We start from the raw sequence: 18,054 nt of genomic DNA, 5'->3' as shown, positions 1-18,054 counted from the left end.
CCACTATCACACCAGTGCAAGCTAATATCATTGTGCCTCGAACAGGTCTCAGAAAACTTGCAATTTTGTACTTATTAGTTTTACTACCTGATCATCATCTGTAAGTTTACTAGACTATAAGCTCCATCAAACTACGGTTTTTTGGTCTATTTTTTATCATTATCTTATCTCCAGCATTTTGCATTTTTTCTTTGTTTATTACGAGCACTTGATAAATTTTTGTTCAGTGAATGGGTGAATGGATAAATCAATACAAGTAAATTTATAAGGATTACAGTAAACATATGCATGTATGAAGCAAGTATTCATATCTATATCATATAAGAGAAAAATCTGAAGTTCAACAAAAGCCGAACAAGCAGAGAATTTGGATTCAAATTTAGGTCTTTCAATTTCCCTAACTTTAACTCCTGAATATCTTTCCATTTTAGCCTCATGATGTATATCAACCTTAGGGGACGCTTTTTTTTTTTTTACTTTACTTATAATATTGTGTCATAAAAGTATGTCCAATTCCTAATTAATTATCTATGAATATAGAAAATAATTCCAATGGAAGATATTCTAACGCTTTTAAAAGCATTCCATTCACTGTAAATATGTTCAAAAGAAATATTTTAGTTTTGTAACTGGAAATGTTTATACAGTCCACACTCCAAATTAAGTTTGACACCAAAATGTATCCAAAGTAGTCATCACGCAAAAGGAATTAGAGCAGAAAATAACAAAAATGGGCATTTTTTAACCATCACCACTTTTCTATCATTACTTGAGTGGTTGCCATCTTGTAGACAATTTGCTAAGCAATTTATATAAGCAGCAAAACAGGAACTATTACTATCCCTATTTTCCAGATAAGAAAATTGACAATTAGAGCAAACAACCAAAGCCAGGAGCCAAACCCAACTTCTGCATGATTCCAGAGTTGCACTTAATGTTAAATTGCCTTCCCAGCAAGTAAAGTCTTTCTTTGTGAGCCGTGACTTAGCGAAAAGTCGACAAAAACATTTTTTATCACTAATCGCATCTGATAATGAGACATTTCAACTCGAGTCAGATGGGGAAGGAGAACACGATCCACATTATCCAACTTAGCCTTTTCTGGATATTTATGGAGGAAATTGTTTAGTCTTACCCATGAATTCAATCCCCAAGTGGTCTGCTACACCGAAGTCAGCATGTAAGGAAGGGAAACAGAAAAAGAGAAAAAGATTAGAAAAAATTCCACATGGAAATCAATGCTTATAAGACAGACCTTTCAAGTATGGGTCTCAATTTTAACCACCATGTTTGGTTGAGAAAGATAATTTACAGACTGCCAGCAATTAGGGGTGCTCAGAACACTGATGGGTATTTGCCAAAAGCCTGGAACTTGAGATAGAATAATATTGCATTGATTGCCAAGTATGCTAAGTATAAATTTAGCCAAAAAAGGGAGAAAAAGCTGTTTACATAAAGCATATCTGAAGCTAAAGTTATTTTCAGAACTCAGGATAATTTATGTAGCATAACTACTTGTTCAACATAAACTTATCTGGACCTCATGTTAAGAATAAGTAAGAAAAGAACTTCTGCATGACAGGTCTTAACCAGGTGTTCTTCACCTTGACAAAAAAGCAATTATGTTGGATTCTTTTCCTTTTATTTGTTAGATAGAAAACCATGCTTCAGTGAGATTAAAAATCTTACATAGGCCCCAAAAGATGAGGTCGATCCAGGGCACAAAACCAGTCTCTCCAACCCTTAAGTCCTAGGACTGTTAAACTTGACAGTGCTTCCTACCAGAAACAAATGACAGATGTGTCCATGTCGGTTCCACGTGCATTGAGACCGTCGACTGTTCTGAGCCGCTAATGTCTGTCTGTGATCAGTAGAGTGAAAAACTGGGCTTAGCTGTGCCCAGGCATTCAACCTTAGAGTTTCATTTATTTAATGCTATTTTCTTTCTTTCTTTTTTTTGAGGAAGACTAGCCCTGAGCTAACATCCGCTGCCAATCCTCCTCTTTTTGCTGAGGAAGACTGGCCCTGAGCTAACATCCATGCTCATCTTCCTCTACTTTATATGTGGGATGCCTACCACAGTGTGGTTTGTCAAGCAGTGCCATGTCTGCACCCGGGATCCAAACCAGCGAACCCTGTGCTGCCGACGCGGAACGTGCACACTTAACGGCTGCACCACCGGGCCAGCCCCCTAAATGCTGTTTTCTTTTAATCACTCAGTTACTCACTCATCCACTTTTAAAATCCATTGCACTATTTAATGATGATTTCTGTGGTAGTAATATGTTTCTTAAATGAGAATAAATGAAAAAAAAGTATTGTTACAATTGTATTTGTTTCCAAGACGGACTGCTGAATTTGCTTTGACTATTTCTCTATTTACCAATGAAGCTTTTCTTCTTAGAAGATATGCCTTTAGTTATCTTGAATATTTCAGTGGCTTTCCTATTTGTAAATAATTCATTTTTAAATTTTATTGTGGTAAAATATATATACCATAAAATTTGTCCTTTTAACTATTTTTAAGTGTACAATTCAGTGGCATTAATTACATTTGCAATGCTGTACAACCATCACCACTATATTTCCCAAAATTTCCATCACCCCAAAGGGAAACCATATCCAGTAACCAATAATTCCCCATTTTCCCCAGCACCCCAGCACCTGATAACCTCTGATCTACTTTCTGTCTCTATGAATTTGACTATAAGTAGTGCATTTTTAAGTGATTAAGACCTATTTTAATTGAGAAATGTGTCCTTTAAAGAAAGATGTTAACAATGTTTTTAAAAAGTAGATGCATTCCTTTCTTTACATGGCATTTTTGACTGCCTAATATACACTCTGATAGATATCTAGCACACTTTCATGAAAAGACAGGGTTTTTGTTCCACGTAATTCAGAAATCAGTGGGAGACCACAGAGAAAGAGCTCTGGTAACTCTATGTAACGGTGCTATAATGGAAAACCAGAAAAGTGTGCATTGGATGGAGAGGTCAAGGACCCAGAAGCTTGCTCCTGGGAGGGAGAGAATGTGCTGTGTGAAAGAATGGAGAATATAGAAAAGTTGGCAAGACCACACGTGGGTTCTCAAAGCTTCACGGTTGCATACACTTAGGACACCAGGGAGAGACTGGCATTGTGGTATGTGAAAACAAGGATTTGAGTGAGGTTACCTATTAGAAGACTAAAGAAAAGAAAAGATTGGGAATAAAAATCTTTCCCATACAGCCAGACCAGAAGGCTCAAGGAGGAAATCAAGAGAAGAATGTGCATTGAAACATGGGAACAGAGCACCTCAAATAGTGGACCACAGATGTTAAGTGATATGACTGGGCAGCTGGAAAGACATTAGCCCCAGTTTCGTTGAACAAGAACTCTCTGGTGGAGCTGAGATGGCTCCGAAATGTAAGGCTGACTGACATCTGTTTTGCTGTATAACCAATGATCACACTTCATTCTCCCCACAGAGAATGGCGGCTCCCCCTCTATAAGCGATCAGGAAGATAGAGAATCAGGCCGTGCGAGTCTGAAGATTGCGCTAAGAAGTGAGTGGCATGTTTGATAAATTTGAGGTCAATTTGAATACTTTAAACTACAATGAATTCATGACCAGGAGAAGAGACAGAAATCAGAATTTGAAAATTATTCAAACATTGAAAACTCTAAGTAGAAATCTTCAAGAAAAGGAACTTGGTCGGTCTTACCTGAACATACCAGAAAAGTTACATCTAATTAGTAGAGTTGTAATTCTCAGAAATACTATCAAGGAAGGTGGCATTTATAGGGAAATTATTAACTTTAATAATGGCATTCATGAAAACTGACACCACTGAAAAGTAAAAATAAAAAGTTAGATTATTTAGAATCTCTCTCTCATGTGCACACACACACATATTTCCTTTCTTTTATTAAAATACTAAACCCTGTGATCATTATTGCAGGTCTAAAGATATTGATAGGATTTGTTTCACACAAAAAGATCAATGAAAATCCATGAATGGCACGACAGAAAAGCAATTAATTTTGTTAACTAAGTCATACACAGTATGTAAACCGCAATATCTCTCCTAACCCTTCATTGACTATTTCTTAAAGCAAACAGCCTTCCTGGGGATATTGAGACTTGCGTGAAAACATCAAGAGGAATGTGGTGAGAATTAATCAATTAATCATTCATTTATTCATTCACTCAACAAACTATGTGCCAAGAACAGCACGGATACTGGGGTGGAAGAGGAGGCACATTCTGGGGCAAAACCAGTTGGATTTTCCTTATGGTGTGTATTAGAATGTATAATTTCCATCTCTTTAACAGTGTGATTAACTTTTATCTGTAAAAACTGCAGTTCTTTTGGAACATTTCGCACCTTATGATTATATACAGTGGCTAACATTCCCTGGGCACTTGCTATGTGCCAGGAACTCCTGTAAGCATGATCTCGCGGGAACTTAGAAGGTTGTCATTATCCTCACTTGACAGATGAAGAACAGAGGCCCGGAGGGGTGAATAGACTTCCCCAAGAACACATTGCTGGCAAGCACTGGAAACACAGCTGAGTCTAAGTGGCTCAACTCAGCCTCCAGTTACATTCAGTTTACATATGCCCTCCCCATTAAGAAAAGCTAATTTTCACAAAATTATCAGGTAATAAAATGTCTGGGGAGGAGTTACTTAATCCACTTAAGAGAACAAATTGTTCTCGAGTATCCTCAGGCGCTGTGGAAGCACCACTTGCCGACCTGCTCACCTCTAGTTTATTAATGAAGTGCCGGATACAAGCTAGGCAGACGGGAATCCCGTCTCTCTAAGGACCCAACTGGCAAATCATTAATACTTCTTCATCGCTTAGTAGGGAGATTTCTTCATGACGAGGCTGGCCTACCGGAAGTTATTTGCTTGTACGTACAGCAAGGAATCTATAAAGGGTTGTTTCTGAATATGAGTCCAATATTGAACCAAATAATCTTAAAATTGGAATATGGTTAACAAATGCCAGCAGCTCTGTTGCAAACCTGAAACATTCTTAAGATTTGAGGGCTAAGTAGGCAACTGGAGAGACAACCTTAAAATTCCATAAAGCCGAAAACGCCTAGAAATTCAAGGGCTGCGTTTCCAAAGTGTCCATGCTTCCGTGTGTGAGCAATTCAAAGATTCTTGTTTCTATGTTGTCAGACAGACAGGCTACCAACAGTTCCCTCAGTGCGAGCAGGGTGAGCAAGCACAAGCAAGAGCAATCCTTGACTTGGTTCTAACCTCAGGGTGAGATGAGGCAGGCTGTTATGCACCCTGTGATGAGGAACTCACTGTCGTGCAGCTTTGGGACAACGCAACGTGAGTGTGGGCTTCAGAATCATCCCTGTGTCAAAAATAACCAACAAGGCAATTCTATCATAGAATGTTCCCAAATGTGATCATTTAAACCCTTGTTCCATGGGATGTGGAAAAACAGTTTACATGGAAATATGATTGGGTGTTTTTAACAGTTGGAAACACTGGCTTAAGGTTCAGCAGGCTTCCCCATGGCAAGAATCCCTAAAGGCCACCATACGTGAGGCGAGACTCTCCTGGCAGTGTTCAGTCGGCAGTATTTCCCAACTTGACCTGAACGACCACTCGTCATGAAGCACATTGTGGAACTAGTGACCTATGGTACCCACTCTGGGAAACACATGCCATATACGTGTGGAGGAAACCAGCCACTCTACTCTAAAGTGGGTCAGTTATAAATGGGTTATCTTAAAAACTGAACTGAAATCTGTCACTCTGTACATTCTTCCCATAGCTCCTTGTCATATGACTTTCCACTGGTGACACTTTAGGAAGAGGAGGTCCATCTCCACTGAGAAGACCAAATTGGATTTATGAAGATGGTAGGCTGGGTTTTGAATGTTTGCTAACCCTTAACACCTGAGATTATCATTCTCTAGGAGTTTCTAGAATCACTGTGAAGAGATGTAATTGTATCATGCTTCAACAGTGGGTCCATGTATTCTGCTTGCTCCCAGATAAGATCATGGACAAGGCAATGGGATGTCATAGGTCAGGTCATAGTTATCCATGCCGCAGTTTATTATAACAAAGCAGGCAAAGTAGGAAAGGCTGGGAAAGACTCTAAGGTTTCTCATTAGGAGAAGATCAAGGGCTGAGGGTGGATTTTGCTCTTATTACCAAGGGAAACTTCTGTCTAGAAGCAACACATGGAGCCAGAGAACACATATCTTTCAAAAAGTTTAAGGGGTCAAAGGCTGGAGGACTGGGGTTCAGCACAGGCTACCAGAGCATATAACTGTGTCAGTATGGGGAAGTGACACTAGCAGTCACTAAGAGAATGTGGCAACTGGGAGCAGAGTAGTACGTCAGGCCTTAGGTCCTACAACAGGGAGAGAAGGAGAGCTGGCAAGGGTGTGGGCACACTCCTGGAGGATGAGGCAGGAAAGTTCCTTCTAGGCACTGTGTTCAATTCTACAATGTCCTAAAAGGAGAGCGACATGATCATATTATCCTTTGCCAGCTACTCAGTGGAAGAGTTAGGATATGAATGCAGGTCAGAGTCTAATCACTAAATTATGCTACCTCCTTAAACATACAATCTTATTTTTATCAGCACATTTATATTTGATTTTAAAATTTATATATGTTCATGAATAAAACTTGGAAAGTGAAAAATCATACTTATAAAAAGAAATTGATACCTCTCTTTGTACCTCCTAAAACTAAATCCTGTTAGGTTTTTGTTCTAGTTTTTTCTAGTCTTTCCTCTGTACATGTAAAACAAATTTAGAGTCAGTTTAACACAAAATGACCCTGCATGATGTGCCTACATCAGAGGACTCTCTGTGGCTGTTTCAGCTCTACACACCCAGTCCCCTCTCTCCCCCATCACATCTGACTGAAACTTTTTTCCACTGTTGAGAGCAAGCCCTGACATTATTACTGTGGCCACCTCACACCAGACAGGTCATCGATCACGGAAAAGCAAAACCACTCTTCCAGAGAAGCACATAGCGCTGTTCTCCTTTCCATGGGCCTTGGTATGAAAAATGGCCTCTCTATTTTCCTTCTCAAAAGCTCTATTACTGAATCCTGTTGAACAGAGATAGCTCAATTTTACATTTTCTTCTCATCCTCTAAGTAAGAATGTTCATCTGCATCAAAGCAGGAGAAGCAGGCAGCCATGGAGACTGTACATGTGTTTTTGCAGTGGAAACTCAAGATGCACATTCTGTTCCATAAAATGAAATATCCAAACTGGGTTACACCTGATTTCTATGAGTGGCCATTAGCTTAGGCTGCTACTCAAACATGAATCTTGCCTAAATAGCTTACCTGCAGAATTTTCCAGTGAAAGCATCTTGGAGCATTAGACTTAACTCTGATTCCATGTTCACATTTATTGATTGAAGAATTGAATAAGAATTACCATTGTGTAGAAGAATTCTTCACTCAAAAAAGAATGTATTGCTTTTTTGGTTATATAATTAATGATAATAAATTTGTATACGTGAATCACTCGGGCTACATGCTCCTAAAACTCATGATAATTTCCCCAGCATCTTCTCATATTTTATTGACTTTCTCAGATTCTCTTATTTTCTCTCTGGGCGCTTCTACAAACCTTCTTTCACATAATTTAAAAAATTAGCTTGTGAAGTGGTGCTACTGAGCCCCATTTGACAGCCGAAGCAAACCAGCCTCTGTGAAAAACTAAAGTCATATTTATAGATTCCTAGATTCTTAAGGTAGAAAAGTAGCTTAAATTCCTGGAGTAAAGGGCAGCTGTTTCTTTTGCTCACTAATTTATCACTCCAGCCTATCATAGCATCTGACATTTTATAGATGCTCAATAAATATTTATTGAACAAATGAATGAAATGCCATCTGGGCCAGCCCTCTGCCCATCACACGTGGCATTTGTATTCCTTCACAGTGTATCCAGCTTTCTTTCTGTCACCTTAGAGCTTTTAGAGATTCCAAGGTACATGACACCTCTGGTGGTATCTCTTTTGAAAATAATATCCGCAAAGGTTTCCAGAAAACTCCCCCAAATCAAATCTACCACCTAATGAGTCTACAATTTTGGAGTCCCAAAATCACCAGATTATTACCTGAAAAGATCCAACATATGGATATCTTTGTCACATGATTATTAAATGTAATTTAGGATTCACTTGAACAGGAAAAATATTAAATTTCGCATGGTAATTAAAATATTATTTTATATTCTATTTAAGGATTACCTCTTAATAATTTCAAATCAGTAAAGCAATCCTTGAAATAGCTGTTGTGTGCACTTTTAATAATTCTAATTTTTCAACTTCAATCCATTTTAGTATCAATGAAGACATACAGAAGAGATTATGGTTATCCGATACAAAGATTATAATCAAATGAGGGAAAGTCAACTCAAAAAGGAGAAAAAAATAAAAGAAAGGAAAGAAAGTTGTACATGGCAGTCAGCATTATGCCTTTGTAGTTGCCACTCTAATTAATTAAAGCCTTTGTTAACAAATTGTTTTAATATTATGCTTTTAATGATACTCCCCAATTCAAAATTGCAATATCTTCACAATAAATACTAATTCAGAAAATTATGGACACATTTTAAGAAGCATTGTTTTGAGCTACACTCTGTTAAACAAAGTATAAAGACAATTAACTCTCACCTCCCAACAGAGACGGCAGCTTTGGTAACTTGGAGATCCCAGAAAAGGGATCTTCTGCTTCCCATCTTCCAAAGGCAGAGGGACCAAAGAGAAAGATTACCCAAGGGACCTCTGTGAGGTGGAAGAGTCTTGGTCCTAGACCAACCGCCCAAGGTATGTATCTGGAGCATCCAAATGCAGTGATGTCATGCAGCTGGGAAAAAGTCTCATTCATGATGAAGGAAAACAAAGAAAAAATCCTTGCCAAGAAAGCAGCAAGGAGAATTCATTCTAAGAAGGCAAGTTAAGGTCATTACCAGGAAGAGGTACTTTTAGGTTAGGATCCAGGAAAAGGGGTAGCAGCTGAGAAAGTGCAATTTATTATAGGCTGGGGTAACCGTTTCAGGGCAAAGGCCAAAAACAGGCCTGTGTGTTGGCATTATTCCTCAGTGACGTCTGACACCATCAAGAAATGGTGTGGGACCAGACAAGACAGACCTGACATTGCTTTTCCTCTTGGTAACTACTCTTTAGGTTGGGCTCATATTTAGTGGCAGGCAATTATGGCTTCTGAACGGCAGGCTTGTCCATCATCAATGTCTGGTTTAGTTTGCTATATTTTGTTTTATGCAAAGCTGTTCACTTGTATGGCAAAAATTATTGTATTACAAATAGTTCTTCAAATGGAGAAGGTAGCTGGTTATTTAAAGTTTTCCTGTAGGAAATCACTTAAAAACACGGAAAAAAAATCACCCTTTTCCCCTAACTGTCTAAGCATTCTGCTCTGCCAGCACTTCCCCAAATAGGCCCCATATTCACACAATGTTTTTATTCCAGCCATTCCACCAGCCTTGAACATTTTTCCTGATGGATTCCCAAGTCTTCCTCCTACAAACTCATTCTATTTTTCAAGGCCCAACTCCTCTTGAAGCCATCTCTGAATGCCTGAAATAACATCGCCTGCTCTGTTTTTCTAGGAATGATCATGGGGTCTGTATTTAGAAGTAAGGTTATGATGCCTTGAATTATAATTAGTAGGGGTGTATCAATATCATAATTAATTAGGTGAACTGGGATCTTCTCTCAGCCCTTTTTTCACTTCGCCTAGTGCCTTTCAAATAGTAGATGGCAAGTAAACCTTTATTGAATCTTTTTTCATAATCTGATCAATTTTCATTCTCATTGAAGGTATATTGTTGTGAGATTTTTTAAAAAGTAAATCATGTTCATAAACTATAATATAGCTTTCTTAGGCTATATTTGCCACCTAAGCATTCCAGATTTTATGGGCATTTCCAATAGGTTTCCATTAAAACACACACACACACACAGACTCTATATTTGGAGTTACGTCGTCTATTCCTCATTGAATTGTGAGTAATCTGCAGGGGAGAGTGAAAAAAAAGAAAAAGGTAAAGTCTTTTCTTTTCCCGTTCTACCGCCTCAGTCAACGGAGACCTTCACACTGGTGACTACTCATATAAGAAGTTCTTATTTTAATGTCTTTTGAAAAAAACAACAAAAAGAAGCATTGATAGCCACTAGGGTTGCTGAGAAAAGCCAAGCCTGCACAGGCTTTTATCCACAGGCACCCACAGTGATCACGGTCTCCACTCCTGGGGTGACCGGCTGCCTCTTTTCCATACACAAGCTGAGCATCATCTGAGGAATGCATGAAGGTTGCCACAACATAGCATGGGTTTTAGAGCTCAAGTCTTCTTTGGAAGAGCTGCCTTCTCTTGCTCATCTTTCCAGACTCAGCTCAAACAATTCCCGGAGAGGTATCCTTTCCAGTAACACTCTGTTCTTTCGATTCTGTCTTGTGGTCGTTTGTCTGGTAATCTCACCTCCTTCCAGACCAGATGCCCTATCTAGCAGGTTATGAACTGCTCAAAGGATTTTTGCTGGCTGAATTCACAAATGGGTGGATAATGAATGTCTGAATCAATCAATCGATTTATTTATTTAAATACACACAATCATGGTGCTTAATATCTGGTATGTGCTCTTCAAATGATACATAAAGTCAGGCAACTGGGAATGAAATGTGGCATTCCTGTGGTTTCTGATGTTAACTACGTTCTATTGCTTCATTCTGACAAGATAACACAGACCAATATTGGGGAAGAACTTAATTTAATATTTAATGCTATAAGTTGTTATTTTTTTTACAAAAAGCACTGGTGTGGGAATAGTTTCATAGCTTATGATCCTTCTGCTGGGTATTTCTGTTACTAAGTTTAAAACTCACATCAATTTATACCTATAAACCCCCGCACACCTGGGAATACTTGATAATGAGCACAACAGACGACACACTTGGGCTCACTGATGGATGAATTTATTACTTTTGCAGACTTAAAATGTAGCAATAGAATGAAACTTTTTTCCCTAAATGCATAATCAGCTGAGAGCCCTGTCTCATTTAAATGCAAAGAATGATTCTTCTTTTGCTACCTGCTTCCTAAATCCATTAAGTAGTTAATAACATAAGGACTAACGTAAGCTTCCTTTATTTAATAGAAATAAAGAAATGGAAATTAAACTGGCAGAGCCTTCTCCTAATAATGGATTCCCCCAGAGCAGCTGGATTATTCTTAGTAGTCTAGAAAAGCCAAGGGAAGCCCCTTTATTAAAATAATGGAAGAAACCAGCATCTAATTTTGCCCATAATTAGCTGGGAACTCAGTCAAATCCAGGTACTTACCCTCATCCTCTCACTTTCTATAATCTTGATAACTTTTTATATGTGCTTTCTAGATATCTGAATGTACATAATCACTCTGCTGGGCATCCTATTAGTGAGACGATCTTTTCAAAATGGTGTGCAGATGTCAGAAGCTGAGTATGGATGATTTAGAAAACTCTAATTTTGCATCACTTGGACACCGACCAGCCAAACAAATAGGATCTACAACATTATGCCTTGAAACTAGCATCCACAAATTATATACTTGAGAGTCTATATGACACCTACCTCACTCAACCTCATAACATCCTTTCTACGGATAGTATTTTACAGATGAGAAAACTGAGATTCAGAGAGGGGACTAATTTGCTCAAGACGGGAAGCATCTCATTTCACTAAATTATGCCGCTGTCATCCACAGAAAACTTTCCATCTTGCTTAGGATGCCCTTTAATTCAGACCTTAATCATCCAACCCCAGCCTTCTTCTCCAGCCCATCTCCACATTCCCTCTCCCATTCCAGTGCCTCACCCTGCTCCTGTACAGTCTGGTGAACTTTGTTTATTTATAATGACTCACTTCAAATAAAACCAGCTTGGGGAAGCATATCTTTGTCCATATAATGTCTCCAACACAATCTTTCATGGAGTCTCTTAATTTATGCACTTTACATTTATCTTTATTTATATTTATTTATGTATATTTATCTTTGTATTTAGGTACTCTAAGTTTCAGCACACTCCACTCTAAATATTGTATTTATTTGTTTACTTGCCCATCTTCCCCCAAGTGACAATAAGCAACTTAATAAAAAGACTATGCTCAGTCTGTCTTTATATTATAGATGCCAGGACAGTTCCTGGCACAGAGAGAGCGTCTGAGTAAATAAAGAAAAAGTAAACAGCTGCATGGATTTTTGAAGCTTTACTCAATGTGATCACTGCTATTGGTAATTTCTTCTACGCTGCGTTCCTTCCTCCATTGCGTCAAGGGAAGGGAGGTCTTTGTAACAAAAAGGAAAAAATAAACTTTGGGTGAGTTGCAAAATGCTCAGCCCAGAAGGAATCGAAATATAAAATAGTAGATTTGATGCTCTAGACAATGAGCCAGACTCCCTCTACAGATTACTGTGTTAAAGATTTTCTAGGTGAAGAGAAGAAATGGAGGAAAGCCAAAATGTCTAGGAGGTGATATTCAGAAATGTCTGCCAAACCATGCGTTTCTTACCATACCCATTGCTCCAATTAGAAGAAGGGAAATAGGTTCCCAAACAAGGTTGCCTTGAGCTTGCTAAGCATGGGCCCTGGAGGCAGCAAGACCACAGGGCAATCCAAGCCCACCACTCTCCCAACCTCAGCTTTACACTGAAGGGTGGAATGCCTACAGAGTCCTGAGAGATGGGCCTCAGAGGTGCCAGGGTGGGAAGCAGCTATGCAGAGCAATTTACTCCCCATGCACCTGACAGCCAGGACACAATGAGCTATGAGGTTGGGAAGACCACAGGATGCAGCAATGACCTCTGTGGACTGAAAATATGATAATAATTAATTAGAACATCTGAGCAGATGCCAGCATGTACAGGCAAGGGCATAGAGAATTTGCCCAACCCACACCCTCTACCTCCTCCAACTGCACCAAGGCCCGGGTGTGGCACCGGCCATGCCTCTTTCCAGAACTTTGATGCAAACCTCAGGGAACGAGAGTCAATGATCAACTGTGATTACACTTTTATCTCACCCCATGAAATAGAACTTGACATAGAAAATAAGGAAATTCAAATAATAAAGATAATACAGCTTAAATTTTTCGAGGGCTTAATCTAAGCATCCATTCCTTTATGTGCTTTACATGTCTTAATTCATTTAAAACCTACAGCAATTTTATGAAGTAGCTGCTATTTTTATTCACATTTTGAGATGAAGCCAATGCACACAGAGGTTTAACTAGACTCCTCTACTTGTGTCTAACAGCGCTGAGATTCAAACCCAGGTTTCAAGTACTTATCTATGAACCTACTACAGAAATGGTCTTTTATATACATCTAATCCATATCTCATAGACTGAGATTTGTAACTACTAAAAAATTAAGATGCTGATTAATTAACTTATTATATTGCAAAATTAGATACAAATTACACGGATCTCAATATTGCCATGTTATCCTTAAATTTGACTTTATTTAAAAAATTTTCTGTCTTCAAATTTGCATTTCCTGCTCTTGAAAAAATTGAGATATAAAATAAGGTAATTTCTATGGTAACTAAACAAAATATTTAAGCAGCTAGGTGCAAAGAAATTTTCAACAAATTTTGTGGGATTTCAAGCTGTTAAGCACTTACTATCGAATCACTCTTGCTCTGAGCATTTGATATTATTAAACCAAACAATTTTGCTTAGTCGGTGTCAAATCAGCTTGAATTTTTGTTTTAAGTAATTTTCTCTTTCTTCATATTAATAGACAGATGGTAAATCCTAGATAAAGGGTTCATAGCTGTAGGAGATTTAAATAATGACATTTTTCCCCTTGTCCAAATCGAACCTTCTCTAGAGGAAATGAAATTCATTTGCTCGTTGCAGGGACCACACTGCGACAACACTTACTAGGGTCCAGACATGTCACTCAAAGATATGAGCAAAAGGAGTGAACTGTGTGATGGCTCATGACCCAGTTGCTCTGGCTGGCTGTGTGACCCCACCAAGTCAAACTCTCCTCTATACCAACTTCATTTCTTTCTTCTAGTACTGACATACAATGCCCCCATCCTCTCCCTGCCCTCTTAACCACTTCTCCTAAGTGGAAACTTCTTGCAGCATCCTCCAGAGAACTGGTCTCCATTTCTCTGTCAAGCTTTCCCTTGAACTCGCGATGCTTCATCTGACCCTTCAATTACCTATCTCATCATGTCCCCCGTCATCACTGTGGCTCACGCCAGCTGCATCTCACACCTGGAAGGTTTCACCGCACTAGCCTCCTCCCTAATTTCTCTGCTTCCAACTTTGCCCCCACCTACAGTCTCTTCTACACAGCAGCCAGAGAAGTCCTTTTAAAACTTAAGTCAGATCACATTATTTCTTTGCTGAAAAATCCCTCCTGTGGCTTTCCATGTCGCTCAGAATAGAAGCCAAACTCAACATCAAAATCTAAAATGGAAATCTACACTGTGGGCCTCCATTAACTCTGTAACCAGACTCCTCCATTCTCCCTCTCCCTTACTCCCTCCAACCACTCTGACTCCTGGCAGCTCTTCTAACCCAGGAGCCTTCTTCCCTGGAGCCCTGGACTGGTTGTTCCCTCTGCTCTTAAGGCTCTTCCTCTGAATAGCAACACGATTCAATTCCATATCTCCTTTCACTTCTAATGGCATTTTATCAGCCATCATATTATATAAAACAGCACTTCTCATCTCCCTAACCCTACTCTTCTTTACCCCTTAGAATTTATTGCCATCTCTTTGGTAATTTCATATTCTCCTCCTTGCCCCAGGCTAGAATATAGTTCCTTGAGGGAGAGGCTTCACTGTGCATCAGTTTGCTAGGGCTGTCATAACAAATTGCCACAATCTAGGTGGCTTAAGTAACAGAAATTTATTGTCTCCCCGTTCCCGAGGCTAGAAGTTCAAGATCAAGGTGTCAGTGGGGTTGGTTCCCTCTGAGGGCTGTGAATGAGAATCTGTTCCACGCCTCCCTGCTGGCTTCTGGTGGTTTGCTGGCAATCTCTGGCATTCTTTGACTTGTGGATGTACCACCCAGATCTCTGCTTTCGTCTTTACATGGTGTTCTCTCTGTCTGTGTGTGTCTGTGTCCAAATTTCCCCTTTTTATAAGGACATTAATTATATTGTATTCGGACCCACTCTAATGACTTCATTTTAACCTAATTACTTCTGTAAAGACTCTGCCTCCAAATGAGTTCATATTTTAGGGTCTAGGGGTTAAGACTTCAACATATGAATCTTGGGGACACAATTCCACCCATAACAATCTGTTTATTGTTTTATTAATTGTATCTAAGACATCTACAACAATGGCTGGTACAAGGCAGGTGCTCAACAAGCATTTGTTGAGTGAATGAATGACATTCATCACAGTGAAACCAGCTCAAGAGCCAATTTATCCATTCGTATTTTTCCAGTTTTGTGTGACCTTTTTTATCAAATGAACTCACAGCTTTAATAAGCACTGCTCTGTTTACTGCTATTCTTCTTTCTTTATATATATATATATCTTTTATATACATATAAACATCAAATTTTAATTATTTATTTGAACCTTTAGCAAATATTTGTTCAATGTGTCCTCTATAACATGTTCTGTGAAGGCTTGTGTGGCTTCCTAGACCCTCTCCCCTCTCCCCTGAATTCTGTGAGCTCAAAATCTAGCCTCTAAATCCAGATTTATCCAGCACCTCTGGGTTTTTACTAATCAAACCTGGGACTAAGCACTGGGGATACAAAAGTGTTGAAGACATGACCCTAAAAATGTTTTCAGTCTAGGCTGAAGAGATTCAGTCCCCACCATCAAAAGGCATTGAAACACATGGCTGACTAACGATTCACACATTTTCTGAAATTGACTTTCTAAGGAATATATTGCTTGGCGGTACTAGAGGAATGTGGTATGGTGGAAAAAGATATTAGCATTTGATTATACGGGCTTTAATTCCTGATTTTGTCTTTTGATAACCATGTGTGACCTTAGGCAAGTTACTTAACCTTTCTGTGTCTCAATGTCCTCATCTACTTAAGAAATAAAATGCATACAATTTATGAAAGGCTTAAATTAGATAATATATCTAATTTTGTAGCCATTGCTATTTGTCTACTTGATATCTATTCTTCTCTCTACCACAATCTTTTCAAAATGTCATTGTACCCAGCTAAAATACTCCATTTTTCAGCCTTCCTTGCATTATTTAGGGTGGCTATATGACACAGTTCTGTTTTATCCCTGGGAACAGAAAATTTCTAAGGCGGGGTTTCAACAAAGCTCTTTTTAAGGGAACAGATTTAATTGAACTTTTGATAAAAGATTTAGCCATTTGCTAGGTGCCCTCCTCTTTCGCTCAGCCTGGAGTGGATGTACAGCCATTCTCCAATTATGAGGCGTCAGAAGGGAAGATGGAAGCCACATGCTAAAATGACTGAGGACAGTAATTTAAGGATCTGAATCTCTGATGACAGTTTGCAGTGCTGTACAGCCCGAGACTCTCTACACTTCCGCACTTGTCATCACTTCAGACAAATAAAACCCCTAATTCACAGAATCATTGTCTAATTGGGTGCTCTGCTCCTTGCTGCTGAACATAATCTTAATCAGCAAAAGCATAAGCATTGTTTTTCATACAGAGTGAGCACGCATTTATTATGTTCTGTTTAGTTGTATTTGAACCATAGACCCCAAAAACAAACTACTGAAGAATTCATTTAATGATAACTTTAGATTTATATTGTTTATAAATGGACATTTCTTTTCTAGAAACTAAGGATTTATAAGCTATTACATCTCTATTTTATGCAATTCTTCTTACAATTATTTATTGCTTTATCATTTGTATATTGTGTGTGTATATATTTGTACACACACACAGACACATACCATCTTGACATTATTCTTATGATCTTCAATTCCTGTGGGTCGGTCTGCTTTTTCAAGTAGAGAATTTCTGCCTTTTAACTTTTAGCAGTCCTTCATGAATTAACATTAAATAGCTCTTCCAATTTTACTTTTATTGAAGAATAATCACCTTTCAGGAGTCCCTTAAAATGAGCTCTATTTCTTCCATACAAATGTATTTTCATAGATCATTGGAAGGCAGCAGATCATTGCTGTTATAATTCCCCAAATTTCAGAAGGTTGAAAGTGAATATTTTCTTAACATTGTCGGCTATATTATCTTCTCTTTCAGGGATGCTTCAAGTCTCTTTTCTGACTCTTGTGTCAAGCTTGCCTGCTATCTCTTTCTTCTCTTGTAGCCACAATCCATTGGTTAAAAAAAGTCTCATGAATGTTCTACTCACTACAGAGCTCTCCTTCAGATCTTAGTGGATTCTGCTGCATAACGAAAAAGGTGATTTTCAATTCTCTAAGTTGTTCTGAATCTATAAACCCACCCCGGAACCAAGATGAAAATGTGAGGAAGAAATTCATCTCTCTAGGAATAATGATGAAGTATAGAACAACGAGAAAGTACTTCTCAACTGTGGACTATTGAACATCTGTATTAGAATCAGCCAAAATGTGAGCTAAAAATGCAAATTCCATGAGCTGTATTTTCAATAAACTCCCAGGGTTATTCTTATGCACGTTAAGTGTCAGATCTATTAAATCCCCAGCGTGTGTATGTATGTGTGCATGTGTTCATGGTAGCCTAAAGGTTAGGCTGCATTAATATTACTTCTCAGTACTTTTTGTGGGTAAAACAGAACATCTACTGTGTTGTATCTTTCTCATTTCAAGCATTTCTTTTTTCCCTTTGCTAAACTGTTTGCACTCCTCCATGTCAACTTTTCTCTTGCGTCTTGCAAAGATCTGAGACAAATTTTACATTTCATTATTCATCTCTTGCTTCTTCTTCTTCCCAGTTTATCCATTTCCCTCCAATTTCTGTCCTTCTTCCATCAGATATTTATTTGGATTTTTAACATCAATGCTCTCTTTTTACCTGCCTGGGCGTGTTTTAATTCCTCTGTGCCTTCTATGTAGAAGCACATATTGACATTT

The 18,054-nt window shown here is 38.5% G+C and overlaps 1 protein-coding gene across 1 annotated transcript in view; it reads right to left on the bottom strand.

Moving 5' to 3' along the window:
* The window catches only part of NRG3 (neuregulin 3), a 1,023,472-nt gene that overhangs the window by 104,418 nt on the left and 901,000 nt on the right, over positions 1–18,054 (bottom strand). Inside the window, exon 9 of the mRNA XM_046652790.1 lies at positions 1,136–1,162. Within this exon, the coding sequence (XP_046508746.1) occupies positions 1,136–1,162 (27 nt within the window). The remainder of the gene's footprint in view (positions 1–1,135; positions 1,163–18,054) is intronic.

The sequence above is a fragment of the Equus quagga genome, chromosome 2, assembly GCF_021613505.1.
Source record: "Equus quagga isolate Etosha38 chromosome 2, UCLA_HA_Equagga_1.0, whole genome shotgun sequence".
Lineage (NCBI taxonomy): Eukaryota > Metazoa > Chordata > Mammalia > Perissodactyla > Equidae > Equus > Equus quagga.
The sequence above is the reverse complement of the archived record's forward strand: the minus strand, read 5'-3'. Positions and strand labels throughout refer to the sequence as shown.